Source organism: Oncorhynchus kisutch, linkage group LG1, assembly GCF_002021735.2.
Source record: "Oncorhynchus kisutch isolate 150728-3 linkage group LG1, Okis_V2, whole genome shotgun sequence".
Taxonomy (NCBI): domain Eukaryota; kingdom Metazoa; phylum Chordata; class Actinopteri; order Salmoniformes; family Salmonidae; genus Oncorhynchus; species Oncorhynchus kisutch.
The window spans coordinates 70,961,959-70,987,324 of NC_034174.2; the positions used below are offsets into that span (position 1 = coordinate 70,961,959).

The 25,366-nt window shown below is 43.8% G+C and overlaps 1 protein-coding gene and 1 pseudogene across 1 annotated transcript; both read right to left on the minus strand.

Moving 5' to 3' along the window:
• Positions 1–17: 17 nt before the first annotated feature.
• Positions 18–6,135, minus strand: LOC109878437 (RING finger protein 122-like). The gene is made up of 7 exons (XM_031831672.1): positions 5,919–6,135; positions 4,759–5,174; positions 2,892–3,049; positions 2,555–2,597; positions 2,266–2,307; positions 1,942–2,024; positions 18–1,684 (listed from the first exon to the last, which is right to left on the minus strand). Exons 3-7 carry the CDS (start codon positions 2,993–2,995, stop codon positions 1,564–1,566), a joined length of 393 nt encoding a protein of 130 aa, XP_031687532.1. The 5' UTR covers positions 2,996–3,049; positions 4,759–5,174; positions 5,919–6,135; the 3' UTR covers positions 18–1,563.
• A 12,979-nt stretch (positions 6,136–19,114) lies between these two features.
• On the minus strand, positions 19,115–20,716 carry LOC109878438 (calcium homeostasis modulator protein 1-like; annotated as a pseudogene).
• Between the last annotated feature and the right edge of the window lie 4,650 nt (positions 20,717–25,366).

Below are 25,366 nucleotides of genomic sequence, written 5' to 3' on the forward strand. Positions count from 1 at the left end.
ACAGAAGATGCACCACAGAGAGGATACATATTTTATTTAAAAGCGACAAACGATACAAAATTACAAGATGGGAGGGGTCACAACGTTACGTACATACATACATACATACATACAGGCAAGACTAGCTGTCTATCAGTCTTCGAGGTTATGGACCTGGTTTGTGTCAAATGGTACCCTATTCCCTATATAGTACACTACTTTTGACCAGGGCCTGCATAGGGTTTTGGTCAAAGGTAGTGCACTGTGTAAGGAATAGGGTGCCATTTCAGACACAATCCTGGATATATAGTTCTGTACATCAGAGAGCTGCTGTGATGTTGGTATTGGACTGGTTTTGTGATTCCAGCCTTTGGCCTCGTTCTAGACCAACTACATTGCAGTCGCTTGCCAGATCTCAATGGCTGCGTTCCAGACCAACTACATTGCAGTCGCTTGCCAGATCTCAATGGCTGCGTTCCAGACCAACTACATTGCAGTCGCTTGCCAGATCTCAATGGCTGCGTTCCAGACCGACGACATTGCAGTCGCTTGCCAGATCTCAATGGCTGCGTTCCAGACCGACGACATTGCAGTCGCTTGCCAGATCTCCACGCCTGGATAAGTGTTTCACATATCAGCTAACCTAGCATACGACTGCGCAGTCTATGATGTGGCATAGAACCATTTGTTCCTGCGTGTGGCGCAACTGCAATGTAGTCGGCCTGGAACGTGACCAATGTTTTGACTACCTCAGTATAGTGTTGCCTTGGTTGGAGTTGGCAGTATTGGACATGTTCTGTGTGTGGCACATGGTATTGAATGGCATGTTTGTGCTGGCTTGTATTGTAACACCCCTGAGGTATGAGAGGTATCCATTTACATCAATCCTGATACTCGACCAATGACCTTCTCAGAATGCCAGACGTGTTGTTTGTGATTGGCTGTTTCTGGCAGTGTTGTACCAGGCATCGTCCAATGACGGGGAGAACTCGGTATTCTAAAGTGGCTCCCGTTCCTATGTCACTTTCCTCTCATTCTCACTGGAGATACTATTAGTACGCTGCTGACCTGCAAAATTAATATTTGGGTCAGGAGTGTCCGTATAGCCTTTACTCATTCTCACTGATCTAAAGGGGGAGGCTAGACAGCAGCTTTATGAAGCTCCACTGCTAAACTGACCTGCTGCACCCGATACCCTACCCTTCATTTCTTGTGGGAAGCCCCATTGGCATGCTAGTATGGCCAAATTCCAAACACCACATCCCTCAAGGTTAGAGTTATCATGTTGTTTTTAGGTTCCATTGCTAAACTAGTAGGGCCTGATCCTGAAACACACTCTTGCGCCCTGCCACCTCGGTCATCGTTGACTTTCTTGACGATCTGAAAGGCCTGGACGGGTGTAATCAACATCCATATACAGTACCCAAACCCCAGCCATATGGATTAATGCTCAGTCAAAGACTAACACCATGGAAGCCACTTTAAGAATACAATCGACTCTGTGTGATGTCCATAAAATGACCATCAATTCCATGTAAATGCGTACAGGTGCGTATGGCGGTCGTGGTGGCCCCTGAGGGTCCTTCACACCTCCTCTGGGTCCTGGGGCCCCTCAGTTCCCTGTGTGGGGTCTGGGTGGAGCCTGAGGATGGGTTTATTACACATGGGGCACACGCTACGGATCTCCAGCCACTTCAGCAGGCACCTGGATGGGACACACAAAATAGACTGAAAATATTATCGAGATGCATCCATTTATTCTGTCTGTTCTTCATTCCTTTTTTCCAAGAGCTAATCATTGATCTGACAAGGATGTTAACTTCAAGGAAAGGGGGGATGGAACCAGAAGGATTTATGATGTAATCATGTTAGATTCAGCTGCCTCTTGAACGTCATTATGACCACAGACGTGTTGACATTTTGTAAGCTCTGACTATAAGGTGAGCCTGACGGTTCACTCACTTCTTGTGAAATGCGTGCGAACACGGACACACGGCTAGCTCATCTCTGGTCCGAAACTCTTCCAAACATACTGCACACGTTTGCTTTAAGGGCAAGAAGATAAAATTGTGTTAGTGTGTGTGGTCACATTTACAAGAACAATGATCGAGTCAACCCGCCCTTAGCTCGAAGTTAAATACATCATCTGAGTTCAAACACTCAACACCAGGTTAAATGAAAGGCATTGCATCGCCCACACGGAAATGGGTCAGAAAATGTTACATTATTTTCCAAACGATCTGCATATTGAAATAAAAAAATGTCACACATAATAACACAACTTACTCCTAGAAGGCTCAGCTTCTTGCCTGCCCCTTTAAGAACCACCTATTGAGAACAAAAGAGCAGTTTGTACAGCAGTTTTATTTGGGGTGTTAGAGGGAGCTATAAGCTACTTGACACACACACACAGGTATTGGTACAAATCCAAGGTTGATGTAATGGAAGGTTAACTATAAAGAGTAGTGGGCGTTGTTTCAACGCACGCTGACGACAACAGTGTGAAATACTGTAATAGTAGTTGAACCCTGGTCAGACCCCAGTGCTACATGTGCTCGTGTAGAGAAAGGCCTACCTCATTGTAGCTGAACTGCTCCCTCGTCCCTTGCTGTTTCAACCTACAAAGAGACAAATACAAAATTGCCGTGTTTAAAGATGGAGTCCGGGAAGCACTTAAGTTGACAAATAAACTTTGATTTGATTTACAAATTTGAAACATATTGTGTGAATTGGAATTCATAACATTTCTTATTTGGGGTGGGGGATAACGTACAAAAGGTGCTTTTTGGTCTTAATTTAAGGTTAGGGTTAGGCATAAGTTTAGCAGTATGGTTAAATTCAGATGTTAAATTGTAGAAATAGGCAGGGTTTATCACTTTGTGGCTGTTCCAGCTAGTGATGACCCTACATACCTGAAGAGGTAGCAGCAGAAGATGAGGCTGAGCATGAAGACGAACAGGCCGATGCCCAGCACTATCACGTAGACATTGAGTGGCAGGTGGTAAGTGGTATCCATCTTGCTATGTCCACAGTACTTCTCAAAGTGCTGGAGACCTAAACCACAGGCATCCTGAGAAGAAAAATATATAGTTGCACACAGCTTGTTGTCATGAAAGAGGTTGTCAAAACAACAGAGGGACATGAACGAAAACATGTCACAGCTGACCTCACTTACCATATAATGAAAGTGTTATAAATACTAATATGTTTTCCCCTCTCAAAACAGAGGAGCCGGGGACATATCCCCCACATGCAAACGGCTCACAGCTTCTTGTTTACACACCTCTTAAAACAGGAGAGACACTAAAATGGAACGCAGAATCTCTCGCTGGTTCACTTCTCACGTAGGTGTTATAACTAGAGACATATTTAGATTTGGACTAATATATTTCAGTCTAAATATAGGGCTCTCGTTATAACTGCATTGCTTATTGTATGGTATTCCTCCCTTAGACATCTCCATTATACCCTCCATGTAGGACACAAGAGCCACCGACATGTGTTTTACTATCTAGGGCTTCATGTTAGAAAGCCTAGTAAGCCTTGTATTGACAATCCAAACGACAAGGTCAATATTTGGTGGGGAGGGAGGGGGAAGTGACTGCCTGGTATTTGGCTCCCATCCCACCCGTACTGCTCTGTATTGCTCTGCTCTGACTGGAGCCGAGGCACGTAATTGGCAGTGAACTAAACCAACATGGAGTACGGTGGCTCCACTTCGGTCGGTGGGCCATCTGTTCCACAGACTCCCCTTCACAGACTAGGTGGCTGGCCTGTGGGTTGTGTGTGTGTGTGTCATGGGTGGGGGTTGGTTGGGGCCTTTAGCTAGCCTTTTCATGAACAGACACACAACACTCTAGGGACTGAGGCACCATTTGGCAAGACAATGGTAACCAGGAAGCACCACTTCCACCCATATGCCCCATGTGTTCTGTTCTTGTGAATTTGCCTCACCACGGACGAGATGCCCCCTTACCCCCCTCTCTTTGCCAGTCTGTTTTAACGGCCATGGCCGTGTCACTTCATTTGGAGTGATAGAACGGGTACAGCTTGAGCACAGTGGGGGGGATGGGGTCATTCATTTGACATTGGGGTTAAGGGAGAGGTGAATGGAAGTAGGGGGTCTTAGAATTGAAACATGGTTACATAGACAGTTTATTTTCTCAGATGTAGAATGGACCATATGCAGAGACCGGCTAGGTATTGAATAGCTAAACAACCTCTAGTCGTACCGTTAGTTACAGTTACATGATGGTTGCTATGTAGCCTATATACAGTGGGGCAAAAAAGTATTTAGTCAGAAATTACAGGTCTGTGAGAGCCAGAAATCTTGCTTGTTTGTAGGTGACCAAGTACCTATTTTCCACCATAATTTGCAAATAAATTCATAAAAAATCCTACAATGTGATTTTCTGGATTTTTTTTTCTCATTTTGTCTGTCATAGTTGAAGTGTACCTATGATGAAAATTACAGGCCTCTCATCTTTTTAAGTGGGAGAACTTGCACAATTGGTGGCTGACTAAATACTTTTTTTTATAACTAACTAAACATCATCCTGGAAAATTGAATTATTTTGAGTGCCGTTTCACCCTTTCAACAAAACCCAACTGAACCCACATTCAATTTCGTCATTTCTCAAGCATATCAATTACAGAAGCCCTGTTAGCAGTAAGTAAAGAGCTGAAGGGAGGGGGGAGAGTTATAGTGGAACACACAGGCTGTGTAAGCTACAGACTGCGTTACATTGACTTGGCAGAAGGTTGGGGGAAAACACTCACCGTTACACCATTGGAATGGTTGCATGAAACCTGACTCCCAGGACTGCAGCAGTAAATCCAGGCCCTGTCAGGAGAAGGCTGGACCTGTGTGAGGGCCAAACTACCAGGGTTACCCCGACGCCCGGAAGCCCAAAATCAGTCTCTAAACTGGGGCTAAAAGAAGACAAACGAGTCGCTGGGGTGGTTTGAGGTCGTGGTGGATCGTCCAAAAACAAAACCATGAAGATGATCAGAATTCTGAGAAGAAGATTGTGCAGATTCTGGCTGTGCGGTTTTGGCCACTCAGCAATCCATACGCGACATTCCCAAATCTGGATTAGCTCCCGAGGGTTAGGATTGGGAGATGTGGGATTGGGAGTGCTGCAGTCCTCGTGTGTGCTCCTTCTCCTCTCTTGACATTGACGTCCAAGTAATGACTGTCAGAGAGAGACGAAGAAATCAGTTTAGTCACATGGCTCTTACCTCATGTCAATGTCCACTGTTGAAGTGGTGAAATCTGCTCTTGACACTGAGCAAAACTACACACATTTCCTTTCCTCCCAATCAAAACAACACACAATTCCTTTCCTCTCAATCAAAACAACACACATTTCCTTTCCTCCCAATCAAAACAACACACATTTCCTTTCCTCCCAATCAAAACAACACACATTTCCTTTCCTCCCAATCAAAACAACACACATTTCCTTTCCTCCCAATCAAAACAACTTGCATTCAGGAGAAAAACAGCCCCATAAATTGTAATCCGGTAAACAACTATCCAGTTCATCACAGTGACAGAAAACCATTCCAAACGACAGAGTCCCTGCTCTTATTCCAGTGTGGGAGGTATTAGTCCCTGCTTTGTCCCCCTCCAAATCCTCCTGAACAGAGGGATTTTCACAAGCCGTATCCACTCTGTCTGCCCTCTCTTCTCCTTCTCCTCCTCTTCCTCTACTCCTTCAGGGCTCTGATCTACTAGGGGGGTAGAGCGTACTCTTCACAGCAGGAAAAAACAGGATTCCCCCAAAACACAAAGAACAGTCTTCTAGCTGGGGTATTTTGCTAGTGTGTACGTGTACATGTCTGTGTGTGTATTTAGGAGGGGGAAGTTCCTACTCTGCCTCTAACCATCTGCTGCTTCGATTGAGAAAAATGTTGAGATAAAGACAGTCTCCCACCTCCAGCTGGCCTGGTCATGGTGGCAGGGTTCCCTCTTCGTCTCAATCCATAATGGTGGTCTAGAAATCTGCCTCGATCCTCCTCTGCTGCTTCTGCTATTGCTCCTGCTGTTCCTATATTTCTGCCTCTGCCTCTCTCAATTCAATACAAGGGTCTCTCTCTCTCTCTCTCTCTCTTTGGTTTGTAAACAGAGCTCTGGCTGTTGGTCATGTGACCAGTCCTTTGCCTCGCAACTCTCGTTTCCCTCCCCCCTCCCTCTCCTTTGGACCCTCCCCCTCTCCCTCCGTCCTCCAATCCCTGTCTCTCTCCCTCTCTCCCTGGGAGAGATGAAAACAGGCATAGGCAGAAGGGTAGGCAGAGGGGCTTAGACATAGACGAATGAGACGACTGGAGACAGTGTGAGGGTTGTGAGTTTCTTCCTCTGTGTGTGTTGGAGTCTTGCAGGAAAGACAGGGAGGGCCCAGTCAGTGACATGTGCACCAAACAACATCCCAGTTGCTCATTAATTATGTGCTATATGTACGTTGCAACCCAGCAATGCAAAGCCAGGCAGGGTGAGGGAAAGGCCAGCAGCCAGCCCTTTTATTCAAAACAACAAAACTATCACTGGGCAACAAAACCAACATGGCTACCACAGCCAACGCACATAGGGGGATTGGGAAGCTAGCTCTATCAGTCAAAGCCCAGATTATTTTCCAGTTTTGTTTCTCTTGATCTATAGTCTATATATAAACGTGTTGCTATCATGTTGGTAGAGAGACAGGAGCCGAGTTGGAGGGAGAGAGGGAAATACAGAGAAAGGGAGATCAAGAGAAAGCAGAAAGAAAGACAAATACTAGAGAGTGAAAGATGGCCAGAGACATCCATCCTTCCACCCCTACACATCAGTCCTGCCAGGCCAACAGGCCTCAGAGACATCCATCCTTCCACCCACACACGTCAGTCCTGCCAGACCAGCAGGCCAACAGGCCTCAGAGACATCCATCCTTCCACCCACACACGTCAGTCCTGCCAGACCAACAGGCCTCAGAGACATCCATCCTTCCACCCCCACACGTCAGTCCTGCCAGACCAACAGGCCTCAGAGACATCCATCCTTCCACCCACACACACCAGTCCTGCCAGGCCAACAGGCCTCAGAGACATCCATCCTTCCACCCCCACACGTCAGTCCTGCCAGGCCAACAGGCCTCAGAGACATCCATCCTTCCACCCCCACACGTCAGTCCTGCCAGGCCAACAGGCCAACAGGCCTCGGAGACATCCATCCTTCCACCCCCACACGTCAGTCCTGCCAGGCCAACAGGCCAACAGGCCTCAGAGACAACAGCTGCAGGATTTGGGCTGTAGGGTAGGGAGCTAGGAAGGAGGATATATGCTTTCCTGGCACCCTGGTTCCCTGGGCCATGTTCATTAGGCACCAAACAGAAGAAAACAGACTAAAACAGCCCTTATGGGGGAAAAAAACTAATTAATTTCACATGTGAAGGTTCCCTGGGCCATGTTCATTTGGCACCAAACGGAAGAAAACAGACTAAAACAGCCCTTATGGAGGAAAAAAGAGATTCATTTCACATGTGAGTTATTCCAAAAACACGTTTTCATGTTATCATGTGATCTTATGTGAAGTTAATGTGTTAACATATGACAACATGAAACTACACGTGACAACGTGATCACGTGCAGTGTTCCAAAAACATGTGTTTTTCTGTCATATTTCTTTTCTAGAAAACCATTTTTACATCAGCAGATGTCACAAAGTGATTATACAGAAACTCAGCTTAAAACCCCAAAGAGCAAGCAATGCAGATGTAGAAGCCCGGTGGCTAGGAAAAACTCACTAGAAAGGCAGGAACCTCGAGGGAAACCAGGTTCTGAGTGGTGACCACTCTTCTTCTGGCTGTGCCAGGTGGAGATTATAAGAGTACATGGCCATTATAGCCAGATTGTTCTTCAAGATGTTGTAAAAGTTTAATAGATGAACAGCAACGTCAAATTATATTCACAATGGTTATAGAGGGTGCAACAGGTCAACATCTCAAGAGTAAATGTCAGTTGGCTTTTCATAGCTGAGCATTCAGAGGTCGAGATTGCAGGTGCAGTATAGAGAGAGAGAGAGGGTCAAAACAGAAGATCCAAGATAAGGTATCATGTCCGCTGAACAGGTCAGAGTTCGATAGCCTCAGGCAGAACAGCAGAAAATGGATCAGCAACATGACCAGGTGGACTAGGGGGTGGACAGCCAGGAGTCCTCAGGCCAAGTAGTGCTGAGGCATGGTCTGGTCCTAGGGCTCAGGTCCTCTGGGAAGGGAGAAGAAGAGAGAGAGAGAGAGAGAAAGATGGGAGAATTCGAGGAAGCATACTTAAGATCACACAGGACACCAGATAAGACATGAGAAATACCCCAGATAGGACAGACTGACCCTAACTCCCCCGCACATTGGGGAACACTGTGGCCTTGTCTGACGATACCCTGCTCTCCCATAGCATACCAGGGAGGGAGTGACTCCCTGAACCTATCTAATGAGAAACTGTTGTTTTCTTACTAATGAAAATGACCAGTGTGTGGGAGGATACCCTGTTCCCAGATCTGCTATTTAGCTAAGCCCTATGCTCATAACAGTTGGCTATACAGCCCAAACTGATCTGGGACGAGCTGCTATGAGGAGGAAGTAGAGGCTTCCGCGGGTTCCGGGGGATTCATTACATTCTCATCATCCTATAATTATGACATCATCATTATCCAGCACAGCTGTATTGTCTGTCGGTCCAAGATGAATCTCTGCTCTCAGAACCAAATCAGCTACTCTGTTCAACGCTTCCACGAGAGTGTAGTACAAAACAAGATGAAGATGTTCAGTCGATATGGACATTTTTGATTTATAAGGATGCCCTAGGCTCCATTAACATCCTCAAATCAAATTTCATTGGTCAACTACACGTGTTTAGCAGATGTTATTGTAGGTGCAGCAAAATGCTTGTATCTGGTGTCCTGTGATTTAAAAATGAGCAGGGTGTTGACCATTCTTTTATACCTCAATGGTGTTGACAAGCAGCTTTGGGGGGTTAGATTTGGTATTTGTAGTTTTTCTACCCTCTAGTGGTATGCTATAGGAGAGCAGTGTTATGTCAAACCGTCAACAACTCACTGATATATGAGGATAAATGTCATCTATCGCCATGCATATGTAATTAAATAAATGACATTTTAAGAAATGTTATTTTAAAAGCTTTGTGACAGTTAAAGTGAAGTAAACATTGATTGCCAAAAGGCTACCTGACTGATTAAAAAGCACTTTCTTTACCTGAAAGCTTGGGGATAGGATGAAACGAAAGAGAGAAGCAAATCCTGACACTGTTTCTATTTTCTATCCCATCATGTAAATTGTTATGGCCGGATGTGTTTGTGTGTGTGTGTGTGTGTGTGTGTGTGTGTGTGTGTGTGTGTGTGTGTGTGTGTGTGTGTGTGTGTGTGTGTGTGTGTGTGTGTGTGTGTGTGTGTGTGTGTGTGTGTGTGTGTGTGTGTGTGTGTGTGTGTGTGTGTGTGTCCAGTTTACATGCAATGACTGAGTGAGATGGATTATCATGTCATGAGGACACTTGTCATGGTTGAGAGAAGGCTTGGAATTCTTAATTGAGTCACAACTGTAAATACCATATGGAATTACATACAGTATGCTGATGTTTTAGTATCTGGGTTACAGTTGACAGATGTTCTTCAATTTGTAAATTCTGTTTTTTACAGAATTGTGACAATCAATAAAAGTTCATTTTGAGTGTGTCAAAGAACATTCCAGAACAACAATCTAACACTATCGGTCAGCATTAGAGTATGAAAAGAAGTTTAAATCATTGATTGTTTGCAAAATGCAAACTAATACAAACCGTACTACTCATGGAAGCTTTCAAGCCAGCATTCAGGGCATTCTGATCAAAATCAAATCAAATCAAATGTATTTATATAGCCCTTCTTACATCAGCTGATATCTCAAAGTGCTGTACAGAAACCCAGCCTAAAACCCCAAACAGCAAGCAATGCAGGTGCAGAAGCACGGTGGCTAGGAAAAACTCCCTAGAAAGGCCAAAACTTAGGAAGAAACCTAGAGAGGAACCAGGCTATGAGGGGTGGCCAGTCCTCTTCTGGCTGTGCCGGGTGGAGATTATAACAGAACATGGCCAAGATGTTCAAATGTTCATAAATGACCAGCATGGTCAAATAATAATAATCACAATAGTTGTCGAGGGTGCAGCAAATCAGCACCTCAGGAGTAAATGTCAGTTGGCTTTTCATAGCTGATCATTAAGAGTATCTCTACCGCTCCTGCTGTCTCTAGAGAGTTGAAAACAGCAGGTCTGGGACAGGTAGCACATCCGGTGAACAGGTCAGGGTTCCATAGCTGCAGGCAGAACAGTTGAAACTGGAGCAGCAGCACGGCCAGGTGGACTGGGGACAGCAAGGAGTCATTATGCCAGGTAGTCCTGAGGCATGGTCCTAGGGCTCAGGTCCTCCGAGAGAGAGAAAGAAAGAGAGAAAGAGAGAATTAGAGAGAGCATACTTAAATTCACAAAGGACACATAAGTACATAAGACATATGTACTTCCGGCGCCGACAGAGATGGCCGCCTCGCTTTGCGTTCCTAGGAAACTATGCATTTTTTTTTTTTTTACGTGTTATTTCTTACATTAGTACCCCAGGTCATCTTAGGTTTCATTACATACAGTCAAGAAGAACTACTGAATATAAGAGCAGCGTCAACTCACCATCAGTACGACCAAGAATATGACTTTCGCGAAGCGGATCCTGTGTTCTGCCTTTCACCCAGGACAACGGAATGGATCCCAGCCGGCGACCCAAAAAAACGACTTCGTAAAAGAGGGAAACGTAGCGGTCTTCTGGTCAGACTCCGGAGACGGGCTCATCGTGCACCACTCCCCAGTATACTTCTCGCCAATGTCCAGTCTCTTGACAACAAGGTTGATGAAATCCGAGCATGGGTAGCATTCCAGAGGGACATCAGAGACTGTAACGTTCTTTGCTTCACGGAAACATGGCTCACTGGAGAGACGCTATCGGAGTCGGTGCAGCCAGCTGGTTTCTCCACGCATCGCACCGACAGAAACAAACATCTTTCTGGTAAGAAGAGGGGCGGGGGCGTATGCCTTATGGCTAATGAGACGTGGTGTGGTCACAAAAGCATGCAGGAACTCAAGTCCTTCTGTTCACCTGATTTAGAATTCCTCACAATCAAATGTCGACCGCATTATCTACCAAGGGAATTCTCTTCGATTATAATCACAGCCGTATATATTCCCCCCCAAGCAGACACATTGATGGCTCTGAACTAACTTTATTTGACTCTTTGCAAACTGGAATCCATACATCCTGAGGCTGCATTCATTGTAGCTGGGGATTTTAACAAGGCTAATCTGAAAACAAGACTCCCTAAATTGTATCAGCATATCGATTGCGCAACCAGGGCTGGCAAAACCTTGGATCACTGCTATTCTAACTTCCGCGAAGCATATAAGGCCCTGCCCCGCCCCCCTTTCGGAAAAGCTGACCACGACTCCATTTTGTTGATCCCTGCCTACAGACAGAAACTAAAACAAGAAGCTCCCACGCTGAGGTCTGTTCAACGCTGGTCGGACCAATCTGATTCCACACTCCAAGACTGCTTCCATCACGTGGACTGGAATATGTTTCGTATTGCGTCAGACAACAACATTGACGAATACGCTGATTCGGTGTGCGAGTTCATTAGAACGTGCGTTGAAGATGTCGTTCCCATAGCAACGATTAAAACATTCCCAAACCAGAAACCGTGGATTGATGGCAGCATTCGCGTGAAACTGAAAGCGCGAACCACTGCTTTTAATCAGGGCAAGGTGACCGGAAATATGACCGAATACAAACAGTGTAGCTATTCCCTCGCAAGGCAATCAAACAAGCTAAGTGTCAGTATAGAGACAAAGTATAATCTCAATTCAACGGCTCAGACACGAGGTATGTGGCAGGGTCTACAGTCAATCACGGATTACAAAAAGAAAACCAGCCCTGTCACGGACCAGGATGTCTTGCTCCCAGGCAGACTAAATAACTTTTTTGCCCGCTTTGAGGACAATACAGTGCCACTGACACGGCCTGCAACCAAAACATGCAGCCTCTCCTTCACTGCAGCCGAGGTGAGTAAAACATTTAAACGTGTTAACCCTCGCAAGGCTGCAGGCCCAGACGGCATCCCCAGCCGCGCCCTCAGAGCATGCGCAGACCAGCTGGCTGGTGTGTTTACGGACATATTCAATCAATCCCTATCCCAGTCTGCTGTTCCCACATGCTTCAAGAGGGCCACCATTGTTCCTGTTCCCAAGAAAGCTAAGGTAACTGAGCTAAACGACTACCACCCCGTAGCACTCACTTCCGTCATCATGAAGTGCTTTGAGAGACTAGTCAAGGACCATTTCTACTCCACCCTACCTGACACCCTAGACCCACTCCAATTTGCTTACCGCCAAAATAGGTCCACAGACGATGCAATCACAACCACACTGCACACTGCCCTAACCCACCTGGACAAGAGGAATACCTATGTGAGAATGCTGTTCATCGACTACAGCTCGGCATTTAACACCATAGTACCCTCCAAGCTCGTCATCAAGCTCGAGACCCTGGGTCTCGACCCCTCCCTGTGCAACTGGGTACTGGACTTCCTGACGGGCCGCCCCCAGGTGGTGAGGGTAGGCAACAACATCTCCACCCCGCTGATCCTCAACACTGGGGCCCCACAAGGGTGCGTTCTGAGCCCTCTCCTGTACTCCCTGTTCACCCACGACTGCGTGGCCACGCACGCCTCCAACTCAATCATCAAATTTGCGGACGACACAACAGTGGTAGGCTTGATTACCAACAACGACCAGACGGCCTACAGGGAGGAGGTGAGGGCCCTCGGAGTGTGGTGTCAGGAAAATAACCTCACACTCAATGTCAACAAAACTAAGGAGATGATTGTGGACTTCAGGAAACAGCAGAGGGAACACCCCCCTATCCACATCAATGGAACAGTAGTGGAGAGGGTAGCAAGTTTTAAGTTCCTCGGCATATACATCACAGACAAACTGAATTGGTCCACCCACATGGACAGCATCGTGAAGAAGGCGCAGCAGCGCCTCTTCAACCTCAGGAGGCTGAAGAAATTCGGCTTGTCACCAAAAGCACTCACAAACTTCTACAGATGCACAATCGAGAGCATCCTGGCAGGCTGTATCACCGCCTGGTACGGCAACTGCTCCGCCCACAACCGTAAGGCTCTCCAGAGGGTATTGAGGTCTGCACAACGCATCACCGGGGGCAAACTACCTGCCCTCCAGGACACCTACACCACCCGATGTTACAGGAAGGCCATAAAGATCATCAAGGACAACAACCACCCGAGCCACTGCCTGTTCACCCCGCTATCATCCAGAAGGCGAGGTCAGTACAGGTGCATCAAAGCTGGGACTGAGAGACTGAAAAACAGCTTCTATCTCAAGGCCATCAGACTGTTAAACAGCCACCACTAACATTGAGTGGCTGCTGACAACACACTGACTCAACTCCAGCCACTTTAATAATGGGAATTGATGGGAAATGATGTAAAATATATCACTAGCCACTTTAAACAATGCTCCCTAATATAATATTTGCATACCCTACATTATTCATCTCATATGTATACGTATATACTGTACTCTATATCATCTACTGCATATTTATGTAATATATGTATCACTAGCCACTTTAACTATGCCACTTTGTTTACATACTCATCTGATATGTATATACTGTCCTCGATACCATCTACTGTATCTTGCCTATGCCGCTCTGTACCATCACTCATTCATATACAGTGCCTTGCGAAAGTATTCAGCCCCCTTGAACTTTGCGACCTTTTGCCACATTTCAGGCTTCAAACATAAAGATATAAAACTGTATTTTTTTGTGAAGAATCAACAACAAGTGGGACACAATCATGAAGTGGAACGACATTTATTGGATATTTCAAACTTTTTTAACAAATCAAAAACTTAAAAATTGGGCGTGCAAAATTATTCAGCCCCCTTAAGTTAATACTTTGTAGCACCACCTTTTGCTGCGATTACAGCTGTAAGTCGCTTGGGGTATGTCTCTATCAGTTTTGCACATCGAGAGACTGACATTTTTTCCCATTCCTCCTTGCAAAACAGCTCGAGCTCAGTGAGGTTGGATGGAGAGCATTTGTGAACAGCAGTTTTCAGTTCTTTCCACAGATTCTCGATTGGATTCAGGTCTGGACTTTGACTTGGTCATTCTAACACCTGGATATGTTTATTTTTGAACCATTCCATTGTAGATTTTGCTTTATGTTTTGGATCATTGTCTTGTTGGAAGACAAATCTCCGTCCCAGTCTCAGGTCTTTTGCAGACTCCATCAGGTTTTCTTCCAGAATGGTCCTGTATTTGGCTCCATCCATCTTCCCATCAATTTGAACCATCTTCCCTGTCCCTGCTGAAGAAAAGCAGGCCCAAACCATGATGCTGCCACCACCATGTTTGACAGTGGGGATGGTGTGTTAAGGGTGATGAACTGTGTTGCTTTTACGCCAAACATAGCGTTTTGCATTGTTGCCAAAAAGTTCAATTTTGGTTTCATCTGACCAGAGCACCTTCTTCCACATGTTTGGTGTGTCTCCCAGGTGGCTTGTGGCAAACTTTAAACAACACTTTTTATGGATATCTTTAAGAAATGGCTTTCTTCTTGCCACTCTTCCATAAAGGCCAGATTTGTGCAATATACGACTGATTGTTGTCCTATGGACAGAGTCTCCCACCTCAGCTGTAGATCTCTGCAGTTCATCCAGAGTGATCATGGGCCTCTTGGCTGCATCTCTGATCAGTCTTCTCCTTGTATGAGCTGAAAGTTTCGAGGGACGGCCAGGTCTTGGTAGATTTGCAGTGGTCTGATACTCCTTCCATTTCAATATTATCGCTTGCACAGTGCTCCTTGGGATGTTTAAAGCTTGGGAAATCTTTTTGTATCCAAATCCGGCTTTAAACTTCTTCACAACAGTATCTCGGACCTGCCTGGTGTGTTCCTTGTTCTTCATGATGCTCTCTGCGCTTTTAACGGTTCTCTGAGACTATCACAGTGCAGGTGCATTTATACGGAGACTTGATTACACACAGGTGGATTGTATTTATCATCATTAGTCATTTAGGTCAACATTGGATCATTCAGAGATCCTCACTGAACTTCTGGAGAGAGTTTGCTGCACTGAAAGTAAAGGGGCTGAATAATTTTGCACGCCCAATTTTTCAGTTTTTGATTTGTTAAAAAAGTTTGAAATATCCAATAAATGTCGTTCCACTTCATGATTGTGTCCCACTTGTTGTTGATTCTTCACAAAAAAATACAGTTTTATATCTTTATGTTTGAAGCCTGAAATGTGGCAAAAGGTCGCAAAGTTCAAGGGGGCCGAATACTTTCGCAAGGCACTGTATCTTTATGTACATATTCTTTATCCCCCTACACTTGTGTGTATAAGACAGTAGTTTTGGAATTGTTAGTCAGATTACTTGTTGGTTATTACTGCATTGTCGGAACTAGAAGCACAAGCATTTCGCTGCACTCGCATTAACATCTGCAAACCATGTGTATGTGACAAATAAAATTGGATTTGATTTGATTTGAGAAGTACTCCAGATATAACAAACTGACCCTATCCCCCCGACACATAAACTACTGCAGCATAAATACTGGAGGCTGAGACAGGAGGGGTCAGGACACACTGTGGCCCCATCCGATGATACTCCCGGACAGGGCCAAACAGGAAGGATATAACCCCACCCACTTTTCCAAAGCACAGCCCCCACACCACTAGAGGGATATCTTCAACCACCAACTTGCCATCTTGAGACAAGGCCGAGTATAGCCCACAAAGATCTCCGCCACGGCACAACCCAAGGGGGGGCGCCAAACCGGACAGGAAGATCACGTCAGTGACTCAACCCACTCGAGTGACGCACCCCTCCTAGGGATGGCATAAAAGAGCACCAGTAAGCCAGTGACTCAGCCCCTGTAATAGGGTTAGAGTCAGAGAATCCCAGTGGAGAGAGGGGAACCGGCCAGGCAGAGACAGCAAGGGCGGTTCGTTGCTCCAGAGCCTTTCCGTTCACCTTCACACTCTTTGTTTGGTATTCTACAAAGGGTTTAGCAAAGAAACAACAATGCTTTTAAGGAAGACAAAAGTTGATTCCACAAGCATGAGACGCACCCAACAGGATAATTCTGGCTCGAAGTCTCATTGGTTTTTGAATTACAATATCTTTGTCGTGGAACCTCTCATAGCCAAGTTGATCACACCAATGCTGCATTCATACAGTTGAAGTCGGAAATGTACATACACTTATGTTGGAGTCATTAACTTCTTGGATATAGGGGGCGCTCTTTTAATTTATGGATAAAAAAATGTGCCCGTTTTAAGCGCAATATTTTGTCACGAAAAGATGCTCGACTATGCATATAATTGGCAGCTTTGGAAAGAAAACACTCTAACGTTTCCAAAACTGCAAAGATATTATCTGTGAGTGCCACAGAACTCATGCTACAGGCGAAACCAAGATGAAACTTCAACCAGGAAATGGGCAGAAATTTTGAGGCTCTGTTTTCCATTGTCTCCTTATTTGGCTGTGAATGCGCCGGGAATGAGCCTGCCCTTTCTATCGTTTCTCCAAGGTGTCTGCAGCATTGTGACGTATTTGTAGGCATATCATTGGAAGATTGGCCATAAGAGACTACATTTACCAGGGGTCCGCCCGGTGTCCTTTGTCTAAATTGGTGCGTAATCTACAAGCTGCACGCAGTCATCCAGTGATTGAGAGGAGGCTTTCAACGAAAGATATATCATGAAGAGATATGTGAAAAACACCTTGAGGATTGATTCTAAACAACGTTTACCATGTTTCAGTCGATATTATGGAGTTAATTTGGAAAAAAGTTTGGCGTTTTGATGACTGATTTTTCTGGGTTTTTTGGTAGCCAAACGTGACACAACAAACGGAGTGATTTCTCCTAAACAAATAATCTTTCAGGAAAAACTGAGCATTTGCTCTCTAACTGAGTCTCCTCATTGAAAACATCTGAAGTTCTTCAAAGGTAAATGATTTTATTTGAATGATTTTCTGGTTTTTGTGAAAATGTTGCCTGGTGATGCTAACGCTAAATGCTACGCTAGCTGCGCTAGCTGTTACACAAATGCTTGTTTTGCTATGGTTGAGAAGCATATTTTGAACATCTGAGATGACAGTGTTGTTAACAAAAGGCTAAGCTTGAGAGCTAGCATGTTAATTTCATTTCATTTGCGATTTTCATGAATAGTTAACGTTGCGTTATGGTAATGAACTTGAGGCTGTATTCACGATCCCGGATCCGGGATGGCTCGACGCAAGAAGTTAAAACTCGTTTTTCAACCACTCTACAAATGTCTTGTTTGCAAACTATAGTTTTGTCAAGTCGGTTAGGACATCTACTTTGTGCATGACACAAGTAAATGTTCCAACTATTGTTACAGACAAACTATTTCACTTACAATTCACTGTATCACAATTCCAGTGGGTCATAAGTTTACATACACTAAGTTGACTGTGCCTTTAAACAGCTTGGAAAATTCCAGAAAATGATGTCATAGCTTTAGAAGCTTCTGATAGGCTAATTGTCATCATTTGAGTCAATTGGAGGTGTACCTGTGGATGTATTTCAAGGCCTACCTTCAAACTCAATGCATATTTGCTTGACATCATGGGGAAATCAAAAGAATTCAGCCAAGACCTCAGGAAAAAAATTGTGGACCACCACAAATCTGGTTCATCCTTGGGAGCAATTTCCAAACACCTGAAGATACCACGTTCATCTGTACAAACAATAGTACGCAAGTATAAACACCATGGGACCACACAGCCGTCATACCGCTCAGGAAGAAGACGCGTTCTGTCTCCTAGAGATGAACGTACTTTGGTGCGAAAAGTGCAAATCAATCCCAGAACAACAGCAAAGGACCTTGTGACGATGCTGGAGGAAACAGGTACAAAAGTATCTATATCCACAGTAAAACGAGTCCTATACCGACATAACCTGAAAGGCCGGTCTGCAAGGAAGAAGCCACTGCTCCAAAACCGCCATCAAAAAGCCAGACTACGCTTTGCAACTGCACATGAGGACAAAGATCGTACTTTTTGGAGAAACGTCATCTGGTCTGATGAAACAAAAATGGAGCTGTTTGGCCATAATGACCATCGTTATGTTTGGAAAAGGGGGAGGCTTGCAAGCCGAAGAACACCATCCCAACAGTGAAGCACTCGGGTGGCAGCATCATGTTGTGGCGGTGCTTTGCTGCAGGAGGGACTGGTGTACTTCACAAAATGGATGGCATCATGAGGAGGAAAATTATGTGGATATATTGAGGCAACATCTAAAGACATCAGTCAGGAAGTTAAAGCTTGGTCGCAAATGGGTCTTCCAAATGGACATTGACCCGAAGCATACTTCCAAAGTTTAGGCAAAATGGCTTAAGGACAACAAAGTCAAGGTTTTGGAGTGGCCATCACAAAGCCCTGACCTCAATCCTATAGAAAATTTGTGGGCAGAACTGAAAAAGTGTGTTCAAGCAAGGAGACCTACAAACCTGAGTCAGTTACACCAGCTCTGTCAGGAGGAATGGGACAAAATTCACCCAACTTATTGTGGGAAGCTTGTGGAAGGCTACCCAAAACGTTTGACCCAAGTTAAACAATTTAAAGGCAATGCTACCAAACACTAATTGAGTGTATGTAAACTTCTGACCCACTAGGAATGTGATGAAATAAATAAAAGCTGAAATAAATCATTATCTCTACTATTATTCTGACATGTCACATTCTTAAAATAAAGTGGTGATCATAACTGACCTAAGACAGGGAATCTTTACTCAGATTAAATGTCAGGAATTGTGAAAAACTGAGTTTAAATGTATTTGGCTGAGGTGTATGTAAACTTCTGACTTCTACTGTATTTCCTGGTAGGAAAACTACATAAAATCTTAGAAACACATTTTTGGGGGGGTTTGATCTCAGAATTATGCTTTTTATGTAAGCTAGGATGAATAAAAAAGTGATGAATGTATGTTGAGTCTACAAGGAGCCATTTGATGTTTGGTTTAATTGATAAAGAATTTTTCAAAAGTCTACACAGAGCAGTAATAACAACAAACAGACTGTACATCATGACATATCTGACACATTATGTACAAAAACTCAAGTAAGGTTCCCCCTTTGGGTACTTTAACAAAAAATACAGTTAACCATCCTGAAACCAAGGAACAACAAAAGTGCCAATGTGGGAGTGTTTGATGTTAGATGCCAGGAAACATTTCCAACTAAGCCCTCCATCAAAATATGAATTACGATAAATAATCACACCACAAAAAGGACTTCAATTCTATCTTTAAACCACAGTCTAAATCTTCAAGGACAATCAGTCTTATCAGTCTAAATAGTCAATCAGTGCTTAATATCCCATGCTACAGTGAGTGGTGCTTTTTCCTCTTTTGAAATGTTCAAACTTTGCTGTAGTATACCTCCCATTCCCTCTTAGGCAAATCAGGAGCGTGACTGTTAGCATATCCATTTGGTCCTCCGCTGACTCCATGGACGTCTCCATTTGGTATGAGCCCTTCATGGGATTCTCCATCCGGCTGTTCCTTCCTCAGTGCCAGAGGCGGCTTACACGTGTGCCAATTCCACAGAACTTTATTCATATCGTCCTGGTCGCGGATCCCGAGAAGCTTGTCCTCGTCGCTCTTCTTCTTGTCATCATCATCATCGTCGTCGCTATCGTCTCGTCAGAGCTACGTCTCGTCAGAGCTTGCGTTCGATGTCGCCGTAGTGAGACCAGTATTTGGTCTTGAGGAAGGCAGCTTGGGTGAAGCAGGGTCGGATGGCTCGTATCATGAAGGCTGCTAAGGTCATCAGCAGCAGGAATACCCAGCCAAACGCCTACAGGGAAACACGTGATGATAATATGTAAACAAAGACCTTGCTTTACCACTACAACAAACTTACTTTGAACCAATGGCCCGGTTTACACTTAGGTTGGACAACTGATGTACAATGGATTGAACACAACAGTTATTTTGAAAGAGATTGTCTGCACCTAAATGTGAACTAGGTGAATATGGAAACTACCAACGACAACTTACCTGGGATATACACTTGATATATCTCGATGCCGCTTCTCTCGATATCACCTCGGGCTGATCAAAGATATTCTTGCATGGAATCTTCACTAACAATTTAACAATTTCCACTTCCGTCATTCCCTCAATGAGGGTAGAATTCCCAAACTGACGAATGTCCAAGTTGACGCAGAACGCACACAGGAAGCTCTTCCCGTCCATAAGAGTCACAGATATCCACACCATGGGTGCGACCAAGGACCGCTGCGTGATCGAAACGAACATGTAACGAAGGATCGTCGGATCCTTCACCCTCTTCCCTGTCGGTCTTTTCCACTCCTCAGCTAACATCGAAACATTGTTATTCAACACAAACCCTAGTAGGAAGAACCATATAGGTGGGATAACCAGCAGTCCAATCCCGTAGGCATAGTTGTACTCCGGGATACAAGGGCAGCTAAACTCGAAAGGCTGAGTAGAACTGGGCACTAGCTAGGGCCATGATACCACAGATGCCATTCATAAAGGACTCCTGATTGACTTGGAGGAACTGGAACATCATACGGAACTTATCCATCTTGAATGGTCTGCTGGTGGCACCTTTTTTAAATGTACTGAGATCTATAGAAAAAAAGATGGATCCAGTTGTTTGAAAGCAATTTGATAGTGCTGCCTCTGAAGTATTTAAATCTGTGGGAAAACACGGAGGCAGATGTTTGAAGTCAACAACAACAAAAATGTGACCTGGCCCAAAATGTGAAAGGCACTCAGTCATTTGATGTTGGAGAAATCTTGTAGCCCTGTGTCTGTGTAAATTTGCAACTCATAAAATGTAGACAAGGAAGTAAATGAAGATGTTGTTTACAAGTAGTACTGACTAAACAATTGAATCAATCTCCCATTGCTTTATAATGAAACATCAATGGTTTAAGTGTCTGAAAAAGACTTAACAAAATAGACAGTGAGAAATCAATCATTTAAGTAACTGAGAAAAAAGGTCTACTTACGTCACAATAGGCTTTTCTCCTCTTCCAAGTATGCAGGTGGTGAAATAATCTCAAATGATGACAAGGCAACAAATGGACGATCACAAATATTTCTTCAACTTCTCTTGATTACACTCCAGCGTTGCCAAACCTCTTGGTAGACTAACTCTCCTCTTTCTAGTAGGCAGTCTTTGATTAAATCAAGTTCAAGTTCAATGAGCTCAAATGATGATAAGGCTGAAAATGTATGGCAAATAGTTCTCCAGGTACTTTTGGAATATTGTTGATTTTGATGCTCACTCAACCCTTCAAGAACAGTCTATGGGGATGTGGAATGGTAGAAAGCAAAGGCAAGGTCACGTCATCTGCCATCAGCTAGGCCCCGCCCTGTGAAGGCACCTGCACTCCTTTCTCTGTTGTACTGATGTAACAGGTTTCCCATCTCCCCCTCGCCATTGTCCCAAGAGCAAGAAGAGGTTTGATATGTTTATTTCCAGTTGTCTGGACAGGATGAGGTGGTTTTCGGTCTCTAACCAGAGTGACAAAGCTGAAATTCCCACAGCTGAGATGCAAAAATAGTTTCAGCCCATTCAAATGATCTGGGTTATTTTCTGAAATATTTGTTCACGGATTAATGAGTCACTGTTTCCACTTGGGAATCACAGTGATGTGACTGGCATCTCTGTATTTAACAATATTATTTATAGACCAAATCCATTACTTTATAATGAATTATACCAGTACACATACAGTACACTGCTGTCATCTTATATACCCCTAGTCACACGTGACTTTTACTATAGTACATAAGGTTTAGGCATCCTCTGGCCTGCCTGCCTTCCTGTGTTAAGTCTTGCCTATACAATAGCAATGGGTTTTACGTGGCATCCAACTGCACCTAGGAGAAGGAGGCACAGCCGTACAAAAACAGTTAAAGCTAATACCAGTTCATACCCCACAGGACCATATAAAAGCTTGTGTTTAGTCCCCTATTGTGGGACACAAGTCATTTTCCATACATTGTTAGCTTTTGTTTGAACAGCATTGTTAATGTGAGGGTATGATCAAAAACATGGAATATTCTATTATTCTACTCATGGCATCACATAATGATATATTACTATTATCTGGTGTTGTCCTGCTATCCGGTAGTGTAAAGAACTTAAGTAAAAATACTTGAAAGTCCCATTTAAGTAGTTGTTTTGGGTATCTGTACTATACGATTTATATTTTTGCCAATTTTTACTTTACTACATTCCTAAAGAAAATAATGTACTTTTTTACATCATCCATTTTCCCTGACACCCAAAAGTTATCATTACATTTTGACAGGAAAACGGTCCAATTCGCACACTTATCAAGAGAACATCCCCTGGTCATCTATACTGCCTTTGATCTGACTCTCTAAACACAAATGCTTCATTGTAAATTATGTCTGAGCATCCCTCTGGATATCCGCCAATAAAAAATAAAAATGGTGCTGTCTGGTTTGCTTAATATAAGACATTTGAAATAGTTTTTACTTTTTCTTTTGAAAAAAAGTACATTTACTTTTGATACGTATGTATATTTTAAACCAAATATTTTAACTTTTGCTCAAGTAGTATTTTACTGTGTGACTCCCTTTTACCGGAGTCATTTTCTATTAAAGTATCTTTACATCTACTCAAGTATGACAACTGAGTACTTTTTCCACCACTGCCAGTAGCTTTAGATGTATGTCAGTAGTAGAATCTTTCTACAGACAGCAAAGGAATTTACTCAAACGAAGTACAGTTTATTCTGGATTTACTCTGATAGCCACAGAAGGATGTAGCAGACTTGAGAACTTTGGAAGAAAACTGTCTTCTCCCCTGCTTTTTAAATGATAGTTGGTCAACAATTTCAGAGAAAATAAAATCAAAAACATGGAAGAAAGGAACATATTGAAGCATTTTCAGAAATTCAGCAAGAATGTGTGCTTTTGAATGAATAAAATCTAAAGTCCAAATCGATTTTAGTCATCCATTGACTAACGAAAGAGATAAATGTAGTTTTGGTTTTATTTGGAAAAGTATGTTTCTCCACCAACTGTGTGTTTTAGTTTTTGGGGGGAATAGTTCATTCATTTACAAGACTTCCCATTAGACATTTATTTTCAGATTCAAAATGGCTTTATTGGCATGACAAACATTGAGCTAATGTTGCCAAAGCATCACTACAACTGCATTGAATGGTATACATTGTAATGAATAAAATATACAATGATAACAGTGAATAACAATGAAAAGGACAATAGGCTAAACATGGTAACAATAACATGCTACTACCATTAGGTCTCACACAGAATAGCTACTGTGACGATAAGGCAGGAAGAACATTCGGTTTTTAGAATACTGTGGTGCAGATGGTATAGCCCCGTGTTCTACTGTGCACATTCAGTATGCATGATAGCCAGTTGTCTGGTGTTCCCACAGATTGGTTTGGTCGCATGCTCATCGCACGGACGTCGATCTGTGCCCGAGCAAGAGCGCCGAGACAGATACTGGTGATAACACATGCGAAGAACAAATCTACTGAATGCCAGTATCGTCATGCGAATTCCCGTCATCATACCTGTATCATCTGCAGTGCCTGACTTGGGCAGGAGCTCACTGGAGCTGAGTACCGGCACCTCACATGTTCTACTGCTTGACCTCCTGTTCCTATCATATCCTACCTGAGATACGTCTATAGTTGACTCTGCTTCCTCATGTACATGAAGCTCGAGGTCAAAAGTTCACATAAAGTGGAAGGTCTGTGAGGCAGTAGAGAAATACGTTTAGCAGAACCTACACCACTCCAGGGTTAAACAAACGCATGGGGAGCTATGCCAAACAGACATGCAGGTTCTTAAAGTTTGGGTTGAGTGGATAAATAAAGTCAAAGTGTTGTATTATTTTCTCCTTCACCATTAGTCAAAACCTCAGACTATCTTGAAAGCCTGGTCAAAGAGTACACAGGGTGACACAGTGAAATACACAAACAAAAACAGGTTTTGGTTCAAGGGAATAACTACCTAAACTTGAATTCAATTTCAAATCATGATACTGTAAATATATTCTCTAAAAACTGAGTCAGTCAAACACTAAAAGGCCACAAGGCAATTTCCCCTTACCTGCACCTTTCCCCCATAAAGCCATACCTTAAAAAAAGAGACCCTAATTTAAAGAAACAGTCAACCACTGAAATTAAATCAAATTGTATTTGTCTTATGCGCCGAATACAACAGACCTTACAGTGAAATGCATACTTACAAGCCCTTAACCAACAGTGCAGTTAAGAAAAATACCTAAAGAAATAAGAAATAAAGTAACAAATAATTAAAGAGCAGCAGTAAAATAACAATAGCGAGGAGGGTGCGGGTACAGTCAATGTGCAGGGGCACCGGTGTCGATGTAATTGAGGTACTATATACACACAAGTGACAATGCATAGATAATAACAGAAAGCAGCAGCAGTGTAAAAGAGGGTGGGGGGGCAATGCAAGTAGTCTGGGTAGCCATTTGATTAGATGTTCAGGAGTCTTATGGCTTGGGGGTAGAAGCTGTTTAGAAGCCTCTTGGACCTAGATTTGGCACTCCGGTACCGCCTGTCGTGCGGTAGCAGAGAGAACAGTCTAGGGTGGCTGGTGTCTGACAATGTTTAGGGCCTTCCTCTGACACCGCCTGTTATAGAGGTCCTGGATGGCAGGAAGCTTGGCCCCAGTGATGTACTGGGCCGTACGCACTACCCTCTGTTGTGCCTTGCGGTTGGAGGCCTAGCAATTGCCATAACAGGCAGTGATGCAACCAGGCAGGATGCTCTCGATGGTGCAGCTGTAGAACCTTTTGAGGATTTGAGGACCCATGCCTGATAGTTGAGAATGGTCTGTTAATTGAATGATTAGAATATTCTGCCCTGAAACATATAATTGTATGGAGTTGATTAGAATGTATAAAATCATAATCAATAAATGTGTAGTCCTAGTCAGAATTAGGGTAAAACAATGTCTTTATGGTATTTTAAACACAGACTGTCTGAGCTTGGTGCCAACCTGACTAGAGATTTGGGAGAGAACGGTGTCACGCTCGCTATCCTCAAACTCCCTGTCATAAATCGACCAAAGGCGCAGCATGCATGTAGTTCCACATCTTTTAATGAAAGTGAAACCAAAATAACCAAAAAACAAACAGGTAAACAGCAAAGAGCGTGACGCAACCCAGGTGCACACAAACACACAC